Consider the following 22058-nt stretch of genomic DNA (forward strand, 5'->3'; position numbering starts at 1 on the left):
GTTCCAAATATCTTGGAGAACTAACCATGTCTGTGGATATGATGTAGGCAGCCACAGTTGCTTATGCTTCTGCATGCTTCTGCACAGTTGCTTATGCGTCTGCAATACTAGACAGACTTGAGGTTGAGATCATGGCTCTGAGGGGACCATACTTCACATCCAAGACTCCTTGTTCTTTAGGCTGAAGAAAGTTCTTAAAGCGGCACTGTCATTTTTTTTAACCCCCCTCCCGCCTCCACTACATCTAACTGACCGCCTAGTTACCCCCAAATGCCCCTAAGCCCCCCATATTACCTCTTTTTTAATCTTTATTTTCTGCCCCGATCTTTATTCAGGGCGCCGCCATTTTTGTGTGGGTAGATGAAGTCCCTGTGGGACACGTCATCTGCCCACACTAGATAGCACTGAGATTCCCGCACATGCCCAGTTAAAGGACCACTCTAGTGCCAGGAAAACATACTCGTTTTCCTGGCACTAGAGTGCCCTGAGGGTGCCCCCACCCTCAGGGACCCCCTCCCGCCCGGCTCTGGAAAGGGGAAAGTGTTTAAAACGTACCTTTTTCCAGCGGTGGGCAGGGAGCTCTCCTCCTCCGATCCTCCTCTTCTCCTCCCCGTCGGCTGAATGTACACGCGCGGCAAGAGCTGCGCGCGCATTCAGCTGGTCACATAGGAAAGCATTCATAATGCTTTCCTATGGACGCTTGCGTGCTCACGCAAGTGCCTCTAGCGGCTGTCAATGAGACAGCCACTAGAGGAAATAGGGGAAGGCTTAACCCATTCACAAACATAGCCGTTTCTCTGAAACGGCTATGTTTATGAAAAAATGGGTTAACCCTAGAAGGGCCTGGCACCCAGACCATTTCATTAAGCTGAAGTAGTCTGGGTGCCTAGAGTGGTCCTTTAAACACCTGGGAAAGGATAGGGGGCACTCCCGAGACCTGAATTTTGCATGAAAGGTGCTGCCGCTGTGACCAAAATTTCATAAATGAGAAAATAAATAGTGCGGCGCACTCAGACTACAAAATACAAAAAACAAAGAAGGCTACTAAAATGCCTGAGTATAAAAATGGGGATTTGGATCCACCATATGGCCATATGTTGTTTTGAAAGTAGTGGTGGGCTTAACAAAATATGGCCATATGGTGGAACCAAATCCCCATATTTATACTCAGTTAGGCATTTTAGTAGCCTTCTTTGTTTTTTGTATTTTGTAGTCTGAGTGCGCCGCACTATTCATTTTCTCAGTTAAACACCTGGACATGCGAACAGGAATTTCATCTATTCATTCATTCGTCAGACAGACGAATGAATGAATAGAAAAATCAGACGAACAACCAAACACTGAGTATCAGTGTTCGTTCAGTTTATTACAAGGAGGGAGCTACCGGCGCGCAGCTCTCTCCTTGTAATATGTAAAGATAGAAGCGGCAGGGAGCAGTGCTCCCTGCCACTTCCTAAACCCCCCATGTCCTCCCTCACTCTATGGGGGTCAATATGACCCCCCATAATAGCATAAGGTAGTTTAAAATCTCCCGAATGCCCCTACTCGCTATACCGCGAGTAGGGGCATGTCCACTAAACAGTGAGCAGCCTGTGGCTGCTCACTGTTTAAAAAATAACCTACTAAATAACAATAAGGAGGGGGGGACCTACTGTCCTCCCCCCGGCCCCCACCCTTGAAAAGTGGGTGGGGGCCCTATATAAGAATGGGGGGGGGGAACTACTGTCCTCCCCTCCCCTGACCCCCCCGGCCCCCACCCCTGAGCAGTGGGTGGGGGCCCTATATAAGAATGGAGGGGGGGACCTACTGTCCTCCCCCCCTGGCCCCCACCCCTGAGCGGTGGGTGGGGGCCCGAAAAAATAATAAGGGGGGGACCTACTGTCCTCCCCCTGGCCCCCACCCTTGAGCTATGGGTGGGGGCCCTAAAAAACAATAAGGGGGGACCTAGTGTCCTCCCCCTGGCCCCCACCCCTGAGCGGTGGGTGGGGACCCTAGAAAAAAAGGGGGGGACCTACTGTCCTCCCCCCCGGCCCCCACTAGTGAGCATTAGGTGGGGGCCCTTGAAAAACAATAAGAGGGGGGACCTACTGTCCTCCCCTTGGCCCCCACCGCTGAGCGGTGGGTGGGGGCCCTATATAAGAATGGTGGGGGACCTACTGTCCTCCCCCCTGAGCGGTGGGTGGGGGCCCTAAAAAACAATAAGGGGGGGACCTACTATCCTCCCCCGGCCCAACCCCTGAGCGGTGGGTGGGGCCCTAAAAAACAATAAGGGGGGGACCTACTGTCCTCCCCCCTGCCCCCACCCCTGAGCGGTGGGTGGGGACCCTAGAAAAACAATAAGGGGGGACGACCTACTGTCCTCACCCTGGCCCCCACACCTGAGCGGTGGGTGGGGGCCCTAAAAAACAATAAGGGGGAGACCTACTGTCCTCCCCCCGGCCCCTCACTCCTGAGCGGTGGGTGGGGGCCCTAAAAAACAATAAGGGGGGGGGCCTACTGTCCTCCCCCCTGCCCCCACCCCTGAGCGGTGGGTGGGGACCCTAGAAAAACAATAAGGGGGGACGACCTACTGTCCTCACCCTGGCCCCCACACCTGAGCGGTGGGTGGGGGCCCTAAAAAACAATAAGGGGGGGACCTACTGTCCTCCCCCCGGCCCCTCACTCCTGAGCGGTGGGTGGGGGCCCTAAAAAACAATAATGGGGGGGGCCTACTGTCCTCCCCCCTGCCCCCACCCCTGAGCGGTGGGTGGGGACCCTAGAAAAACAATAAGGGGGGACGACCTACTGTCCTCATCCTGGCCCCCACACCTGAGCGGTGGGTGGGGGCCCTAAAAAACAATAATGGGGGGACCTACTGTCCTCCCCCCCGGCCCCCACCCCTGAGCAGTGGGTGGGGGCTCTAGAAAAACAATAAGAGGGGGGACCTACTATCCTCCACCCGGCCCCCACCCTTGAGCGGTGGGTGGGGGCCCTAAAAAACAATAAGGGGGGGACCTACTATCCTCCCCCGGCCCCCACCCCTGAGCGGTGGGTGGGGGCCCTAGAAAAACAATAAGGGGGGAACCTACTGTCCTCCCCCGGCCCCTCACTCCTGAGCGGTGGGTGGGGGCCCTAAAAAACAATGTTTTTTAGGGCCCCCACCCACCGCTCAGGGGTGGGGGCCAGGGGGGGAGGACAGTAGGTGCCCCCCCCACCGTTCTTATATAGGTCCCCCACCCATCGCTCAGGGGTGGGGGTGGGGGGTGGACAATAGGTCTCCCCCATTGTGATTTATAGCCCCCACCCACCGCTCATGGGGGCCAGGGAGGGCAGTAGCCCCTCCCTCATTGTCATTTAGGGCCCCCACCCGTCACCCATGGGTGGGGGCCGGGGGGGAGGACAATAGGTCCCCCCTAATTGTTATTTAGGGGGCCCCCACCCGCCCGCGCAGGGGAGGTGAGGGGGGGGGGCGGTTAGTGTTTTGTTTTTTTAAAAACAGTGAGCAGCCACAGGCTGCTCACTGTTTACTAGACATGCCCCTACTCGCGGTATAGCGAGTAGGGGCATAATTTACTAATACTAAGTAACCTTTACTTAGTATTAGTAAAGTTGGCTGAAAGACCAATTTAGGTCTTTCAGCCTTTTAGTAGATAGCTCCCTGATACCGTGGGAACCGTGGCAAGATGCAGCCACAGCACGAATAGGATCGGAGTTTCATTCATTCGAATGAAATTGCGATCCAAACAAAGTCCCGAATAGCATCCTAACACGAATGGAGAAACTCTTCTCATTCTGTTAGGATGCAATTCGGAAGTTTTGCCGGCGTTCTGTCTAAGTGACAGGACGTTAGGCAAAACTGACAGGAAGCATTGTGGGAACAGGGAGGAAAGCTAAGGATTGTGGGAAAATTGCTCTGACCAGCGGAAATGAAGCACACTTTGCTGCTCCGCTGGTCAGAGCTGGTCAAGCGGAGGAAACCTCCATAAGGCAAAGAGTCCCTACTTTGTCTTATGATTTTAAAGAAAACTAAAGAAGACAGGAAGAAAAGAAGAACAGATCCTGAGAGAGGGGGAGAAGAGGAAGAGATTGGGGAAAGGTAAGTTCGGCATGACAGTGCCGCTTTAGGGATTTTGGCTGTATGCTTGCATTTGTTATGACAGACAACAATGTCCCCTGCACTCAGGTTACATAGAAACATAGAATGTGACGGCAGATAAGAACCATTCGGCCCATCTAGTCTGCCCAATTTTCTAAATACTTTCATTAGTCCCTGGCCTAATCTTATAGTTAGGATAGCCTTTTGCCTATCCCATGCATGCTTAAACTCCTTTACTGTGTTAACCTCTATCACTTCACCTGGAAGGCTATTCCATGCATCCACTACCCTCTCAGTAAAGTAATACTTCCTGATATTATTTTTAAACCTTGGCCCTCTAATTTAAGACTATGTCCTCTTGTTGTGGTAGTTTTTCTTCTTCAGTCTTCTCCTTTACTGTGTTGATTCCCTTTATGTATTTAAATGTTTCTATCACCCCTGTCTCGTCTTTCCTCAAAACTATACATGTTAAGGTCCTTTAACCTTTCCTTGTAAGTTTTATCCTGCAAGCCATGAACCAGTTAAGTAGCCTTTCTTTGAACTCTCTCTAAAGTATCAATATCCTTCTGGAGATACGGTCTCCAGAACGGAGTACAATACTCCAAGTGAGGTCTCACCAGTGTTCTGTACATTGGCATGAGCACTTCCCTCTTTTTACTGCTAATGCCTCTCCCTATACAACCAAGCATTCTGCTAGCATTTCCTGCTGCTCTATTACATTATCTGCCTACCTTTAAGTCATCAGAAATAATTACCGTATATACTCGAGTATAAGCCGACCCGAATATAAGCCGAGGCCCCTAATTTTACCCCAAAAAACTGGGAAAACTTATTGACTCGAGTATAAGACTAGGGTGGGAAATGCAGCAGCTACTGGTAAATTTCTAAATAAAATTAGATCCTAAAAAAATTATATTAATTGAATATTTATTTACAGTGTGTGTATATAATGAATGCAGTGTGTATGAATGCAGTGTGTGTGTATGAGTGCAGTGTGTGTGTATGAGTACAGTGTGTGTGTATGAGTACAGTGTGTGTGTATGAGTGCAGTGTGTGTGATGCATTGATACATGGCAGGGAGTGGGGCTCTCACTCCCTGGTGGTCCAGTGGCATTGGCAGTTCAGTGGAGGGGGCTGGCAGGAAGCACTTACTTCTCCTGCAGCTCCTGTCAGTTCCTTTCTCCTCCGCGCCAGTCCGGTCAGCTCCCAGTGTAAGTCTTGCGGCCGCGCTATGACCCCGCGGCTCTCGCGAGACTTACACTGTAAGCTGACAGGGGAGCTGACCGGGCCGGCGCGGAGGAGGAGGGAGCTGACAGGAGCTGCAGGAGAGGTAAGTAAGAGCTCCCTGCCAGCCCCCCTCCTACACAGCCCCCAGTCTGTATTATGGCAATGTAAATTGCCATAATACAGACATTGACTCGAATATAAGCCGAGTTGGGGTTTTTCAGCACAAAAAATGTGCTTAAAAACTCGACTTATACTCGAATATATACGGTACCCCTGAATCCCTTTCCTCAGATGTTGAGATTAGGACTCTATCAAATATTCTGTACTCTGCCCTTTAGTTTTTACATCCAAGATGCATTATCTTGCACTTATCCACATTAAAGGTCAGTTGTCACAACTCTGGCCATTTTTATTGTGTACCTAAATCATTTTGCTGGAACAAGAACCCTGTTACATATCTTTGTATCATCAGCAAGAGACATACCCTTAAGACCTCCTGCAATATCACTAATAAAAATATTAAAGAGAATGGGTCCAAGTACAGATCCCTGAGGTACCCCACTGGTGACAAGCCCATGCTTCGAATATACTCCATTGACTAAAACCCTCTGTTGCCTGTCACTCAGCCACTGCCTTACACATTCAACAATATTGGAATCCAAACTCCAAGATTGCAGTTTATTGATAAGCCTTCTGCACATATTCTAGTTTTAGAAAAGTCTGTTTTTCTAAAGTCTAAAACTTTTGTTTTTGTGTGGTGTGACTAAACTCTAAGTCTTTTATTCACAACTCTAAGTCTACCAGATCCTACATTAATCCAACTGCCATTCCTAGCACGTCTCTGCGGCAGTATCTTTGCAACAGTTCCAGCCTGAGTTTGTTTACCAGATTATTTACAAATCTCAGACTTCAAAAACACAATCTCCTGCCACAATATAGAGAACTGTCTACAGATTAGACAGCATCCAAATCTCCAAAAAGTGGAACGTGAAACAAATGCATAACAACTATTACACTGAACTAAGTCTGCCATTTTAATGAGGTGAATTATTTAAATCAAACAAATCTTAATTATTTTTTTTTTGTCCTCCTGTACACCTCAGATAACCAGCTTATCTCCAGAATATCTCCAAACACACACTTTGAAGCAGCACTCTCCAAAATATCTCCAAACACACACTTTGAAGCAGCACTCTCCAGAATATCTCCAAACACACACTTTGATGCAGCACTCTCCAGAATATCTCCAAACACACACTTTGAAGCAGCACTCTCCAAAATATCTCCAAACACACACTTTGAAGCAGCACTCTCCAGAATATCTCCAAACACACACTTTGATGCAGCACTCTCCAGAATATCTCCACGCACACACTTTGAAGTAGCAACCAAGCGATATTAGCCAAGCTAATGACCACAACCCTTATATAACTCTTAAAAGCACCATCCACTAGGAATGTTTAACACCTGGGTAGGCCTCTGCTTATTTGCAAACAATAGCTAATTAGCCAACAAACAATAGCAAACACCTAGCTAATCAAATGCCTTACCAATTAGTATCAGGAAATCAAACCTTGTGCAATCAGTAACCTTTTTGCTCCAGTCCACAACCTCAGAGATGCTCTGCATTAGACTGACACTGCTAATCAGTCCAATGATACAAGATAACAGGCAACACTCCAGGTACTGAAGGTGTATTATTAGAGGGTAGGACACCCAATAACAGGGCAAACGTTTGACGTTTTGGCCCCAGAGGGCATTAATCATGCATGATTTAGGCTCTCTAGGGCTGAAACAATTGCCCTTTTATAGGATGTCCTATCCTCCAATAATACACCTTCAGTACCTGGAGTGTTGCCTGTATTTCCTGTTATATTGCATCTTGTCTTCAGTACACAGTTCTCAGTGCCCTGAACCCCTTATGACTACCCTCCATATCTCCAGATTACAGATAACTGAAGTGCAAGCCTTTGTTTTAATAGGTACTATTACTAATGCTCTAAACAACTGTTATGTCACAGAACATATCTCACACATATTTACATAAATGTTTTTATTTTTTTTATTTGGTATGACATAATTACTAACATATGTGTAGCTCATTAAGTATTAAGTATTAGAATAATGCACAACCACCCACAAAGAAAAATAAATCTTAAAGCTTACAAAACCTTTCCTTACCATAGTGATGGCCGATGTGTTATTGAAAGAAGACTTATTCCAGCATCTTTTGCAGCTTGAAATATTTTTCCCTCCACATCAATACTAACAGCGCTTGTGCATTCATCCAACAATGCATATTGGGGTCTTTTTCGAAAAAAATAAAATAAAAAAGTATATTAAACTCTGCTGTCATAACTGGATAGGAGACATCAGTTCCAGATGTAATCACATATATTCCTGTCTTTTAATATCTGATGAATAGTACATATAGTTTACAGTGACATCAAAATACAGTAATGCATTTGCAGTGGTCCAAAAATAGAAATGTAATAAGGGAAACATTATCTGAGTGGAATAACTAATCAACACATGGCTTCAGCAACTTAAAGCAGGAGAATGTTAGTAATTTGCTATGCCCTATTGTTGTGCTAGTCATCCTGTGACCAGCAAAAGTCTTTGACCACCCAAGTAAGTAATGATTTTACTTTATTACCATTACATAAAGGGTTATTCACTAAAGTCCAAATGGACCCAAACAGAATGGCAGCAAAACCATTTAGTTGTGTACGGGGCTATTTGCACTGTAATATCTGGAGATTATTATTATGATTATTTAACAATGTCAGAATTATGCAACAGGGACTCAAGTGCTGGCTAGATTGTGCATAGGTTAAACCCTAGCGCATCCAGGAGTTTTTTTAAAAAAACAAAAAAAACAATTTGTCCACTGTAGCACTAGTCAGTAGCACTAATAATAATTTTTCATTCGCAAAAAAACAAGTGACACTAATATCTAATATGTAAATGTATATCCTACATTCAAGTCTCAATTTTGCTTAAAATTGGTGCCTTGTAAATGTTCTGTATCCTATACTTTCTATAGCACTTACCACTTATAAGATTCTGGTCCCAGCAAGACACATTTTTCTCTTTCAGCTACACAAAAGAGATAGGACACTGCAGTGGTCTCAAAGAAAAAGCTCTCAATGGTGTTGTTTTATGGAAAAAAAGGAGGTTGTTTTATAATACTGAAACTCTGACACTATCTACTAAAGAGCTAATGGTGTTGTAGTTTCTATGGTTTCTTACGGAGTAATTTAAGTCCAGTCCCCCTCCTCACCCCTTTTTTGAATAATAATAATTGAATAATAACAATTACTAAAAATAATTTTGTTGTCAGAAAAATGTACCTGACCCTTATAAATCAACCTGTTGGTCTTTGGTTAGCAGGTTGTGCTTTATATTCACTAAACACTAATAGGTTGACTATACAAAAATGTTAATTCACCCAAAATAATGTAAAGTATTTTTTATCACCAGGTAGCAAAGCTTACAGTATAATATGCTTACTTATGGTAAAACATCCTTGCCATGCCCATTCTTTGTTTTTCACCTCCTGACAAAACATCTTTCCAGTCCATAACTGCATCCCATCCTGGAAGGATAATACAGAAATACAGTCATGTAAATATAACTGTGCAATAGACAATAAACAGTAATGGATAATCTTGTTATTTCAGATGCTGCTTGGCATTACAATTAAATCTAACAAAACACATTTGACATACAGGAACCACAGGTGAATAGAGCCCTTCCCAAAAGAGCTGACCATGTAAAAATCTTTTCCATCATGTTGTATGGTAATCACCACAGCAAAGGTATCAGCCATATGGGAGGTGTGTGCCATCCCCCTTTAACAGGTACTTTTCGATGCCTTCATACATTTACCAAATTAAGTATCAATATATGCAGGACACCTGTCTAAGGCCACACTTTACTCTTACTGTATACATAATTCCGCCATACCCCACATACCCCTTGCCTACAAATTTTAGATAGTGTCGGGGGCGGAGCCGAACAGGCAAGCTAACTAGACGCACATTGCTTGAGCTCCTGCAGGGTAGGCCCATATTCTGCAGAAATCTGGAGTTTAACCGCCGCAATTTTCCCACAAACCTGCCTGTGTGCTGGGGGAAGCAACCACGAACATGCCGGTACCTAACTTGAAGCCTGACTCGACAGGGAACCGCGGAGGTACAATGAGGCCTACTGGAAGTAGGGGGGAAGGACGGCCGCCTTCCCGCCGGATTTCAACTGCGGCGCACGAGACCAAAACATGCACCCCCCCCCTATGGATCGGTGGGGGATATCCCGGTCCCCGCCTGACGGGCTATCCCGAACCCAGCGCCGACAGACAAACCTTAAGACCTCCATAAAGATCGAGGGGACGGGAGGGCCCAAGATGGCGGATCACTTAGAAGCGACAGTATCCGACAAGCGACAGCGACCTCCAGGCGCAAAGGACACCGGGGACCGCGCAGGAGATCCCATCACAGTAATCTTTGACCGCTTCTGGGCTACATTACAGGCACGCTTACAGCCTGCAGTACCCTGCCAATCATCACCCACACGGGTAAGAGCAAACGGCGGACGGAAGCATGGGAGTCCTCCTCAGGGCAACATCAAGACCCTTACATTAAATCCCCACACCGTAGGCCCTCCCGAGCTGAGAGCAAGAAGGGGTATACCCCAGAGGCGCGGGCCACACATGCGGAGAGAGGCAAGGCAAATACCCAAAAGACTCGATCTCAATCCCCGCACCACCCCGAAAGGGCCGACCCTGGACCAAGACGGTTCCCAGGCTCGTGGCATACGAGCGCCAGCTCTCCCACAGCTCCGGGGCAAGAGAGGAATCCCGCAGCCAAGACACCGCGGCGCAGCCCTGATGGGATGGATCTCAGGCATGAGGCCCAAGTCTGGAAAGCAGCCGATCACAGGGGGCCGCCGGGCATACAGCGACAAGACTCTCATCCTGGTACAAGCTCAAGGGAAGATCTCCCTCCTTACCACTGCAGTCTTCAGTGACGGCCTGGATGTCCTCCTCCACAGCAGACATGCGGGACTCAACACAGCGAGGCAACGAGGACAGCGACAGATGACCCCCAGGGAAGATATGGTCCTACCAAGCTGGGGCATCGGCTGACAGTGCCACATGCTCCCGAGCGAGGTACCCGTGCCCCCCCCCAGGACTTAACGCTATTTACTAGCCATTGAAACCCAAGCAGACAACACTGTCAAATTATAGCTGAAGTTCTGTCAGGCATCAGGGACTAAGGTCATATTAAATAGGGGTACCGTTTTCCATACTCTATGCTGGCAAGGAGATATCTCTGATGTGTCTAATACTGGCAAACAATGTTTTCCTTTATATGTTTTACAATGGCAACCAGCGACATTTTTAAGTATTATTTTGACAACTAGTGATATAATGTATATCACTAGTATAGAATGTAAGCTCGTTTGAGCAGGGTCCTCTTCAACCTATTGTTCCTGTAAGTTTATTTGTAAGTGTCCTATTTATAGTTAAATCCCCCTCTCATAATATTGTAAAGCGCTACGGAATCTGTTGGCGCTATATAAATGGCAATAATAAATAAATAAATAATACATGTGTCTTCTACTGGCAATCAGTGATAAGTCATGTTATGTTGCATTATTTTTACTTCTAATACTGGCAAACACTGATTTCCTTTATATGTTATACAATGGCACCCAGTGAAATTTTTATGTATTATACTGTCAACTAGAGATATCTTATAAATGCCCTCTACTAGCAACCAGTGACAAGTTATGTTAAGTAGCATTATTTTACTATGACTGTGCATATAACTTGCCTCACCCTTGCCTTAAGGCATCGGGTTAACGCCCGCCATCTTTCGGCCAGTGTACCCCCTCGCTCTAGCAGATACACTCTCAAGTGGACAGCCTAGCCTAACATAAACGATCTTATCGGTGCCTTATCGCTTTTAGTTCTGCATATTGTGTCCTCTAGCATATCTATACATAGTCCAGCTCAGTTGCTTTTATCAATGCCATACTGTGTTCTTTGGCATACTCATATGATTTTCTTTAAACGTGACACATGCCTTGTGACACTGTCCCGATATACTCTGTCCTAACATTACTACGTTTACTTTTCATTAAGCCTACACAATCACGTTTAAACGTGGGATTGGAAGTAGCTTAGAGTAGGTATCTGGTATGCCATCGCCAGCCCAAGCTATATGGCGACACTCGTCATATAATGGCAGTTTAAGTGTTTTACCTAATATAGCCCGCACCTATGATATACCCAAGGTCTAGCTAATTTTTCACGGCTGATTATAACTTGTATTTCTCAACCATGTACCTGTTCTGCGTATCGCCTGCTACATATCCTGTTATTTCATTAACCAAGCTTGTATCATTATGTTTACATGACGGTTTCACAAAAAAAAAACAAAAAAACATGGCAATCTTTCTTTGAGGTGCATTGCACACCATCTTGATGTTATTACCTCATGTTACCCCACAATGCCTCCTCTTTCTCTTTTGTACCCCATAACGCATATGCCATAATAAAAGAAAGATTTACAAAAAAAAATAAAAAATTTAGATAGTGTCATTTTATGCCTTAAGAGTGAAAAGCGTTAAGTATACACTGATCAGCCACAACATTAAAACCAATGGCAGGGAAAGTGAATAACATTGATTATATCAATATTAGATCTGAGTGACTTTGACAAAGGCCAAATATTCATGGCTTGTTCACTGAGTCGGAGCATCTCCAAAGCCAAGTCTTGTGGGGTGTTTCTAGTATGCAGGTCTTAGTACCTACCAAAAGTGTTGCAAGGAAGGACAACCGGTGTCAGGGTCATGGGCGACCAAGGCTCATTGATGCATGTGGGGAGCAAAGGCTAATCCATCTGGTCCGGTCACACAGAAGAACTACTGTAACTCAAATTTCTGAAAAACTCAATGCTGGCCATGACAGAAAGGTGTCAGAACACACAGTACATCACAGTTTGCTGTGTATAAGGCGAAAGTGCCTTCAATAGGGTTGTGAACAACATAACTGGATCATAGAGCAATAGAAGAAGGTTGCTGGTCTGATGAATCACATTTCCTTTTAGATCAGATGGATGGCCAAGTGCATGTGCGTTGTTTACCTGGGAAGAGATTGCAGCAGAATTCACTATGGGAAGAAGGGATGCTGGCGAAGGCAGTGTTATGCTGCTGGGAAACCTTGGGTCCATTCATATGGAAGCTACTTTGACACGTACCACATTTCTAGAGATTCTTGCAGACCAGATACACCACTTCATGGCAATGGAAAATACATCCTGCAACACTGCAAAAATTATTGAGGAATGGTTTGATAAATAAAATAACAAAGAGTTCAAGGTGTTGCCTTGTCCTCCATATTCCTTATACCTGAATCCTACTGAGCATCTGTAAGATGTGCTGGAACAACAAATTCAATCCATGGAGGCTTCACCTCGCAACATGCAGGACTTAAAGAATCTGCTGCTAATGTCTTTGTGCCATGTATCACAGGACATGTTCAAAGGTCTTGTGGAGTCCGTGCCTCTACTTATCAGAGCTGTTTGGCAGCACAAGGGGGACCTATGCCAAATTAGGCTAGTGCTTTTAATGTTGTGGTGATCAGTGTATGTATTCTTGTGTATCAATGTATGTGGTAGTGGTGGGGAAGTGGGCATAAGCATATGGATACATAGTTTGCGGAAGTCTATTTTTATGTCTGTATGTAAGACTGTGCAAGAAAGCATATATGCAAACATATTCTGACAAAAAACGGTGTGCATATTGCTCATCGAGCTTTGAGACATGCTACATTCTCATGTAGAAAGATGACATCTGTGTCTATTACAAGGATCTGGAAGAATATTATTCCCATGTGAGACAGGTCTTACAAAGTTTAAGGAAGGACTCCATATAAAGTAAAGGTTAGAAGTACAAGTTCATGAAGCATTATGCCATTCTTCCTTAGGTATATAATTTCCTCTCAAAGTCTTTGCATGAATCTGAGACAGTTAACGCTATCACTAGAAAAGGAGCAAATCTAAAGTACTAGTTTCCCAAAGTTCTCCCAGCCTTTGCAAAACATTTACCGTATATACTCGAGTATAAGCCGACCCGAATATAAGCCGAGGCCCCTAATTTTACCCCCAAAAACTGGGAAAACGTATTGAATCGAGTATAAGACTAGAGTGGGAAATGCAGCAGCTACTGGTAAATTTCTAAATAAAATTAGATCCTAAAAAAATTATATTAATTGAATATTTATTTACAGTGTGTGTATATAATGAATGCAGTGTGTGTGTGTAATGAATGCAGTGTGTGTGTGTAATGAATGCAGTGTGTGTGTATGAGTGCAGTGTGTGTATGAGTGCAGTGCGTGTGTATGAGTGCAGTGTGTGTGTATGAGTGCAGTGTGTGTGTATGAGTGCAGTGTGTGTGTATGAGTGCAGTGTGTGTGTATGAGTGCAGTGTGTGTGTATGAATGCAGTGTGTGTGTATGAGTGCAGTGTGTAAATGAGTGCAGTGTGTGCGTATGAGTGCAGTGTGTGTGTATATGAGTGCAGTGTGTGTTGCAGAGCCTTGGTGGGGGGTGGGCATTTTTATTATTATTTTAATAATTTTTTTTAGTATTATTATTTTATTATTATTAAAAAAAAATGTGCCCCCCTCCCTGCTTGATACATGGCAGGGAGGGGGGCTCTCACTCCCTGGTGGTCCAGTGGCATCGGCAGTTCAGTGGAGGGGGGACGATGCTAACACAAAGGGTTACTTTAGGAACTTGCAGAGAGACATAAAGCTTTCCGATGGACTAATAGTATAAACAGAATGCAACCTGGATGTAGCAGATGCAATGTGCAGCAGCTGTAATGTTGTTGTACTGTGAGTAGGGGGAAAGGCAGGATACTCCTAGGAGGAAGGACTTAAGTTCTATCCTTTTTATATGGATGCTCCTGACTCGTCTTCTTTATTCTATTGGGTGCAGCGGATCCATGCCCTCATCACCTTTCACATGTGGTGAAAACACTAGAGCAGTAGTTGGCAATGTTCATCACTCCAGATGAAGGAGCTTGTTCATGCGCTGGTAATTTCTTGCATTGATTACTGTAATTCTCTCCTAATCGGTCTCCTCAGAAGTCGTACTACCCCGCTACAGTCTGTATGAATGTTCCTGTATCCTATAGGTTTCAATTAAAAATACTAACTTGCTTCTGTCTGCTGCTCATCAGGAACCTTCTCCTGTCCGCTGCTCGCACCATTACTGCTAACTCGCTCTTACTGGACTTTTCACGGGTGGCTCCTTTCTTTTGGAATAGCCTGCTTATCCCCATCAGACTCCTCCCTAATCTTCAATCATTAAATGATTGATGTCCTTGCTATTCCTTTTTTACTCCACTCCTCTACACTGTAAGCTTGTCTGAGCAGAGTCTTCATCTACCTATTGTTCCTGTAACATTTTATAATTATCTCATATATTATTTAATGTCCCTCTTTCATAATCTGGTAAAGCGCTACGGAATACGTTGGCACTATATAAATACCAATAATAACAATACATGTCCCCTAATGCTTTTCCAATAATATGGCTGTAAGCACATCATGGGATATGGCTGTAACCACTTCATGGGGTTGACTACCCCTAGACTAAAGGGCTTGTGGAGGTGTTTTAAACACAGCTTCCTGCCAAGAGCTAATTGACTATCTGAAAGAGACTGTCAGCCATACAAGACACTGATACTGGACTCCTGCATGTTTTGTGTGCTCACAGCTCCATCTGCTGACAAAAGCTTCCATATCAGTTATGTTATTATTATTTTACTATTTACAGTCGCAAGAAAAAGTATGTGAATAGGACTCCAGTTGGCTGACATCTAACTCCAATTAGCTCTTGGAGATGTCATTAGTCTAGGGGTTCACATACTTTTTCCACCTGCAATGTGAATGTTTACATGGTGTGTTCAATAAAAACATGGCAACATGTCATTCTTTGTGTGTTATTAGTTTAAGCAGACTGTGAGTGTCTATTGTTGTGACTTAGATGATGATCAGATCACAGATCAGCAGTCTGTCTGTGTGTGTACTCAGCAGTCTGTCTGTGTGTGTGTACTCAGCAGACTGTCTTTATGTGTACTCAGCAGACTGTCTGTATGTGTATTCAGCAGACTGTCTGTATGTGTATTCATCAGTCTCTATATTCAGCAGTCTTGTGTGTGTGTGTGTATTCAGCAGACTGTGTGTATGTATTCAGCAGTCTGTGTGTGTATGTATTGCATTTGTTGGAGATTCTAATAAATATAAGCTTCATTTTATCTATTTATATCATTATTTAAAATTTGTATCATTGAACTCTCTGTTGTTGTGTTCTTTTAAAACAAAAGTTGTTAATTAGTTCGGGCAACAGTACGAGTTGTTTTTTCTAAACTTAAACCTCAATATTCAGGTTTAATTGCCGTGTTGGCACTTTAAGGAAAAAAATTTGGCATGTATTGCGGTTTGGGCACTCGGGCTCAAAAAGGTTCGCCATCACTGTCCTATACCAAGGTCTACCAACTACAAGAGTTATAGCCAGGCAGTTCAATCGAATCTCCCAAAAATAATAGAGAGAAGGAACCCAACATGGAATGAAGAAGAGAGAAGGAGGAAAAACAATAGATACCCTCCAATGACACAGGGAAATAGATCGGATGAAATAGAGGAACAACCACATACATCCAAACAAGAACTCTCGTCGACTTTTTTTCTGAAGGACCCAGCAACGGAGAGATTGAAAAAAAACGCGACAAATCACAATATGGGAGTCTCCCGGCAAACAACAGAGATCGGCAAAAAAATAGAAAAATAGAAAATAGAAAAAGAAGAAGAGAGACACAGAGAGAAGAGAGGAAAGAGGTAAACTCAGAAGGAATCTTTAACTTGACAGGTGAAGAATTACCCAGAGGGGAGATCGAAGTCTTACAGAAAGGCCTAAAATTTGCCCCAACCTCTGATCTTAATAAATTAGATTTTTTTTATAGATGTCAATAAGTTTATTAGACACCTCTGTTTGCAAAAAACTTTTGTTAACAGAGAAGATACCTCAAATGAGGAAGCCCCATCAGAATACACACATATGAATTTAAAAATTAAATCCAATTTTTTCCCCAAGCACCTTATTTCAGACCAGATAAAGACGTTTGAAATAATGGTAATGAAAGAAATAAAGAGAATTAAGCCGTTAAATAAGTATCAACAAAGCATGTCAAACAAAGAAAAGAAAGCAGTGAAAGAATTGAAACAAAATAAAGAGATCATAATTAAGCCAGCAGATAAAGGGGGAGGCATAGTAGTTATCCCTAAGAGTAAGTATCTTCAGGAAGCAGAGCGAATCTTGTCAGACCCCTATACATACCAAAAATTGGATAAGAATCCAATTGAGTGTATTAAAAAGAAATTTGATGATTATATTGAGAAAGGTTTGGAAAAGGGAATATTGACAACAAATGAAGCCAAGTACCTATCCACCCCATACCCCAAAACACCAGTATATTATCATCTCCCGAAAGTGCACAAGAACAAGGAAAATCCACCGGGAAAGCCAATCACATCTGGGATAGACTCCATATCAGCGAAAGTATCAGAATACCTTGATCATCTACTATAGCCTCTAGTTATCCGTAATCCTGCTTACTTGAAATATACTATTCATATTTTACAATTAATAGAGGAAATTACTTGGAAAGAGGGAAATTTTTTTGTGACATGCGACGTGACTTCACTTCATAGTATTATACCACATGAAAAAGGATTAGAAGCAGTGCAATATTTTTTAAAGAAAAACTATTTTAAAGAGGAACAAGTGCAATTTATTTTAGATGGTATATACCTGATTTTAACCAATAACTATTTTTGGTTTAATTAAGTTTTTGACCTGAAAATTAGGGGAACGACGATGGGCACCAAGTTCGCCCCCAGCTACGCCAATTTGTTAATGGCGTACTGGGAGGAACAGTTTGTATATCAGGGGCATCCCTGGGGGGCGAACTTGGTTTGCTACCGCCGTTTCATAGATGATATATTTTTTATTTGGACTGGCAATGGTACAGATCTAGACACCTTTATCACATATCTGAATACCAATGATTGGAATATTGTTTTATCGGCACAAATTAGCACAGAAAGAATACATTTTTTAGATTTAGATGTTAAAATAATAAACACAAAGATCACGACAAAGAATTATTTTTAAGAAGTAGATGCCAACGGATATATTGGGAAAGAAAGCTGCCATTACGCCCCTGATGCTTTGCCAGTATTATGGCGGTAGAAGCATTAAGGGAGATGTTGTCCAAAACAACCAGAGTGCTGAAGGTCAAATACCCCTACCCTATACACAAATCTAAACATGGTCTATGGATCAAATTATGGCACCAAATCTTTGAATGAATACAGACTATTATATTAACCTATATTTACAAACTCTATACCTGCTGCATTAGCCCTTCATCAAGATTAACTCAAACTCGCAGCATTATACAGAGAGGGGAAAAAAGTATATGACCCCCTGCTGATTTTGAACGTTTGCCCACTGACAAAGAAATGGTCTATAATTTTAATGAAAGGTGTATTTTACCAGTGAGAGACAGAATAAAAGAAAAAAAGAATCCAGAAAAACGCATGTAAAAAAAAGTTATAAATTGATTTGCATGTCAATGAGTGAAATAAGTATTTGACCCCTTTGACTTAGTACTTGGTGGCAAAACCCTTTTTGGCAATCACAGAGGTCAGATGTTTCTTGTTGTTGACCACCAGGTTTGCACACATCTCAGGAGGAATTTTGTCCCACTCCTCTTTGCAGATCCTCTCCAAGTCATTAAGGTTTCGAGGCTGACGTTTGGCAACCAGAACCTTCAGCTCTCTCCACAGATTTTCTATGGGATTAAAGTCTGGAGACTGGCTAGGCAACTTCGGGACCTAACTGTGCTTCTTCTTGAGCCACTCCTGTGTTCCCTTGGCTGTGTGTTTTGGGTCATTGTCATGCTGGGATACCCATCCACAACCCATTTTTCAATGCCCTGGCTGAGGGAAGGAGGTTCTCACCCAAGATTTGACGGTACATGGCCCCGTCCATTGTCCCTTTGATGCGGTGCAGTTGTCTTGCCCAGTTAGCAGAAAAACACCCCCAAAGCATAATGTTTCCACCTCCATGTTTGATGGTGGGGATAGTGTTCTTGGGGTAATAAGCAGCATTTCTCCTTCTCCAAACACGGCAAGTTGAGTTGTTGCCAAAGAGCTCGATTTTGGTCTCATCTGACCACAACACTTTCACCCAGTTCTCCTCTGAATCATTCAGATGTACAGTGGAAAACTTCAGACGGGCCTGTACATGTGCTTTCTTGAGCAGGGTTGACCTTGCGGGCACTGCAGGATTTCAGTCCTTCACGGCGTAGTGTGTTACCAATTTGACTATGGTCCGAGCTGCCTTGAGATCATTAACAAGATCCTCCTGTGTAGTTCTGGGTTGATTCTTCACCGTTCTCATGATCATTGAAACTCCACAAGGTGAGATCTTGCATGGAGCACCAGACTGAGGGAGACTGACAGTTATTTTGTGTTTCTTCCATTTGCAAAAAAATCGCACCAACCGTTGTCACCTTCTCACCAAGCTGCTTGGCGATGGTCTTGTACCCCAATCCAGCCTTTGGTTTTGGCCATGGTGGAGAGTTTGGAATCTGATTGATTGCTTCTGTGGACAGGTGTCTTTTATACAGGTAACGATCTGAAATTTGGAGCACTCACTTTAGGAGAGTGCTCCTAATCTCAGGTCGTTACCTATATAAAATACACCTGGGAGCCAGTAATCTTGCTGATTGATAGGGGATCAAATACTTATTTCACTCATTGACATACAAATCAATTTATAACTTTTTTGACATGCGTTTTTCAAAATGTTTTCTTTTATTCTGTCTTCCACTGTTAAAACACACCTACCATTACAATTATAGACTGATCATTTCTTAGTCAGTAGACAAATGTTAAAAATCAGCAGGGGATCAAATACTTTTCTCCCTCACTGTAGCTGCATTTCCTGTATCAAACGTTTGTATCCACAAAAATACCCCTGCATTGTTTTGTATAATTAATTTTATATATGGTGCATTAAGGTTACACTGCTTCAAATCATAAAACCAAAGTAACATTTCTATCTAAATATTACAGGGGACTTGGGACTAAAAATGAAAGGGTGCCAAAATTTAACCTGGAGCTTTGCAGGACCCCCTTGGTGCTCCAGCCTGTGTCATACCCGCAATGCAACATATATGCTTAGGAATATTGAAGATATTCTAGAAGATAATGGATTTTTAAGTTGTATTGTATAGAGAGAATTCAACTTTCCAGTAGTTATGCAAGTTTTATTTCTATTTTTCTCATACGCTTTTAAGATTCTATCTTTCACACATAACACGTTAATGACTAATATTATATAGGGTGAATGTTTAATATGTCTGTGTGTCAATAATTTTTAGACATATAGTTTACAACCCCATTTAGGGATGATAGACTCTTTTTGAGAGATGGACTTTTTATATATTTATGAGCTTCAGGCGGAGATGATACCTGTGGTGTAAGCATGTTAAGATCCACTTTACCAGTGACAGCTTCATCGGGAGCAGCTACAAGTTGTGTAAATGGTGAAGAGAAGCTCTTTAAATAAGCCCATGTACACCTGGAGTTGTTTTTACATTTTAAGGTTGGTGTCCTTTTGCATTTGGATCCACCATTAAGAAGGATTTGATCCTCCCCATGCAAAATAGCATGACTGGCGCTTTATCACGCTACATTTGTCAGTTTGTTTCAGAGGGGGTCTGGAAAACATACTAAATTGTATTACAATATTACACTATGAACATTGCTTCTTTTTAAGAAGGAATAAAACACATTAAAAAAATTATACTTAATTGTTTAGTGCACCAAATTATTATTATTAATGTTTGAATTAGTGTATTGGATGATGTAACACTAATTGTTTGCAGCTTTATATTTTCTTTCACACACTGGTATATGTATTGGCATTTGTGTCACTTTTTTTTCTTTTGTTGAATGGCTTCATCTAAAAAATTACTGTGGTAATAAATGTAAAATCAATGTTTTTTATTCAAGCAGCATGGTGGTGTCATCCCTAAAAGTCTGCACAGTAAAGGTAAGATCTATACCTCAACCTTCTCCTATACCAGGGGTCCTCAAACTCCAGCCCCTCAGATGTTGCTGAACTACAACTCCCATGATTCTCTGGCTATCTATGTAATTCAAAGAATCATGGGAGTTGTAGTTCAGCAACATCTGGGGGGCTGGAGTTTGAGGACCCCTGTTCTATACCATTCCCTCTACCTATCCTTGTACACTCAATTGCTATGTATGTGCAATACTTCAAAAATGGACCAAGACAAGTGAATCTATAAATCAGTGGGGTGCTATATATCTACATCTATTTCTTTTTGATTTATTCTTGCACATACAGTATTGCAGATAGAGAGGCCTCAGGGGAACATATTGCAGGATACACAAAAGATCCGAAAATCTCCGCAAGTGTCTTTTTTCCATGGCTAACCTATTTATTTGCACCCAGGCGTCTTTTTCAATTTATTACTCACAAACATTGTCCAACATTCTGAATTCCTTTATGTTTTCTGTATGGTTTAATGGAAGCTTAAAGAAAGATCCTAGGCAACTGTATGACTTTGAAGCATGTTAAAGCTCATGATAAACTAACTTACATTATTTAAAATGACTCAAAATAATCAAGTTCTTGAAAAAAATAAATCTCAAAAACAAACAAACAAAGAACAACCCACAATGGAGCCTTTTTTCTGTAGGTTACCTTGACTATTTACTAGTAATCTAATGTAAACACAACAAACGGGCAGATCTGGATTGTCTATGTGCACAGTCCAAGTAATGTGGTAGTATCCAACAACATCTAGTATGTATGTACACCTGTATGTAGTTGTCATATTTATTTTTGTTTGCCATTGGAATAATAGTACGTGATCTTGAGGTAAGTGCGTATTTAAATCTATGGTGTTTTTCTTAGCACAGTGCACAGTTTGCAGCTAAATCTACCCGATGATGAACTTGCGAATAACAGACTCACTTTAAAAGATATAAAATTAAACCACAAGACAATTCTTTAAAAAATATAAACTAGAAACAAAAAGAATCTTAATGTATAGGAAAGTCCCAGTAAAAGTTCCAACCTGAGTCTGACTGTTAGCTTTTGGCAACACCTGAAAGTACTTTCAAAAGTCCACAACCAACTGAATGGATCTCATACAATCTGCCAACAAAAATTGGCAAAGCTTACAGGATCCAGGATCCAGATGAGTAATGCTAACAGGGACCTATTTTAAATGACTCATAGCTCTAATTGCTACTGTGGTAATCCCACTAAGTATTGTGTTGAATATTCATGCTACAAGTAATGTCTACCCTTTAGTTTAATCAATTTTATATTTTGCCCCTTTAACCCCTTAAGGACCAGACTTTTTTTGCGATGTTGTACATTTGCGACCAGGCATCTTTTTGACACTTATATATATACACGTGTGTAATTTAATTATAAGTGTATTTTTATATTAATATATGTACATATTAATATAAAAATACACTTAGTATGACATTATATATATGATATTTAGACGTATATTATATATATATAATATACGTCTATATATCATATATATATATACACATATATAAT

The 22058-nt window shown here is 42.5% G+C and overlaps 1 protein-coding gene across 3 annotated transcripts in view; it reads right to left on the reverse strand.

Annotated features, from left to right (window-relative positions):
* ABCD2 (ATP binding cassette subfamily D member 2) overlaps positions 1-22058 on the reverse strand; it is a 104555-nt gene that overhangs the window by 1774 nt on the left and 80723 nt on the right. For all 3 annotated transcript variants that reach the window (XM_063448075.1, XM_063448076.1, XM_063448078.1), the window contains 2 exons: positions 8816-8900; positions 7484-7609 (listed from right to left, as the gene is read on the reverse strand). In XM_063448075.1, the coding sequence (XP_063304145.1) occupies positions 7484-7609; positions 8816-8900 (211 nt within the window). The remainder of the gene's footprint in view (positions 1-7483; positions 7610-8815; positions 8901-22058) is intronic.

The sequence above is a fragment of the Pelobates fuscus genome, chromosome 3, assembly GCF_036172605.1.
Source record: "Pelobates fuscus isolate aPelFus1 chromosome 3, aPelFus1.pri, whole genome shotgun sequence".
Classification (NCBI taxonomy): Eukaryota; Metazoa; Chordata; class Amphibia; order Anura; family Pelobatidae; genus Pelobates; species Pelobates fuscus.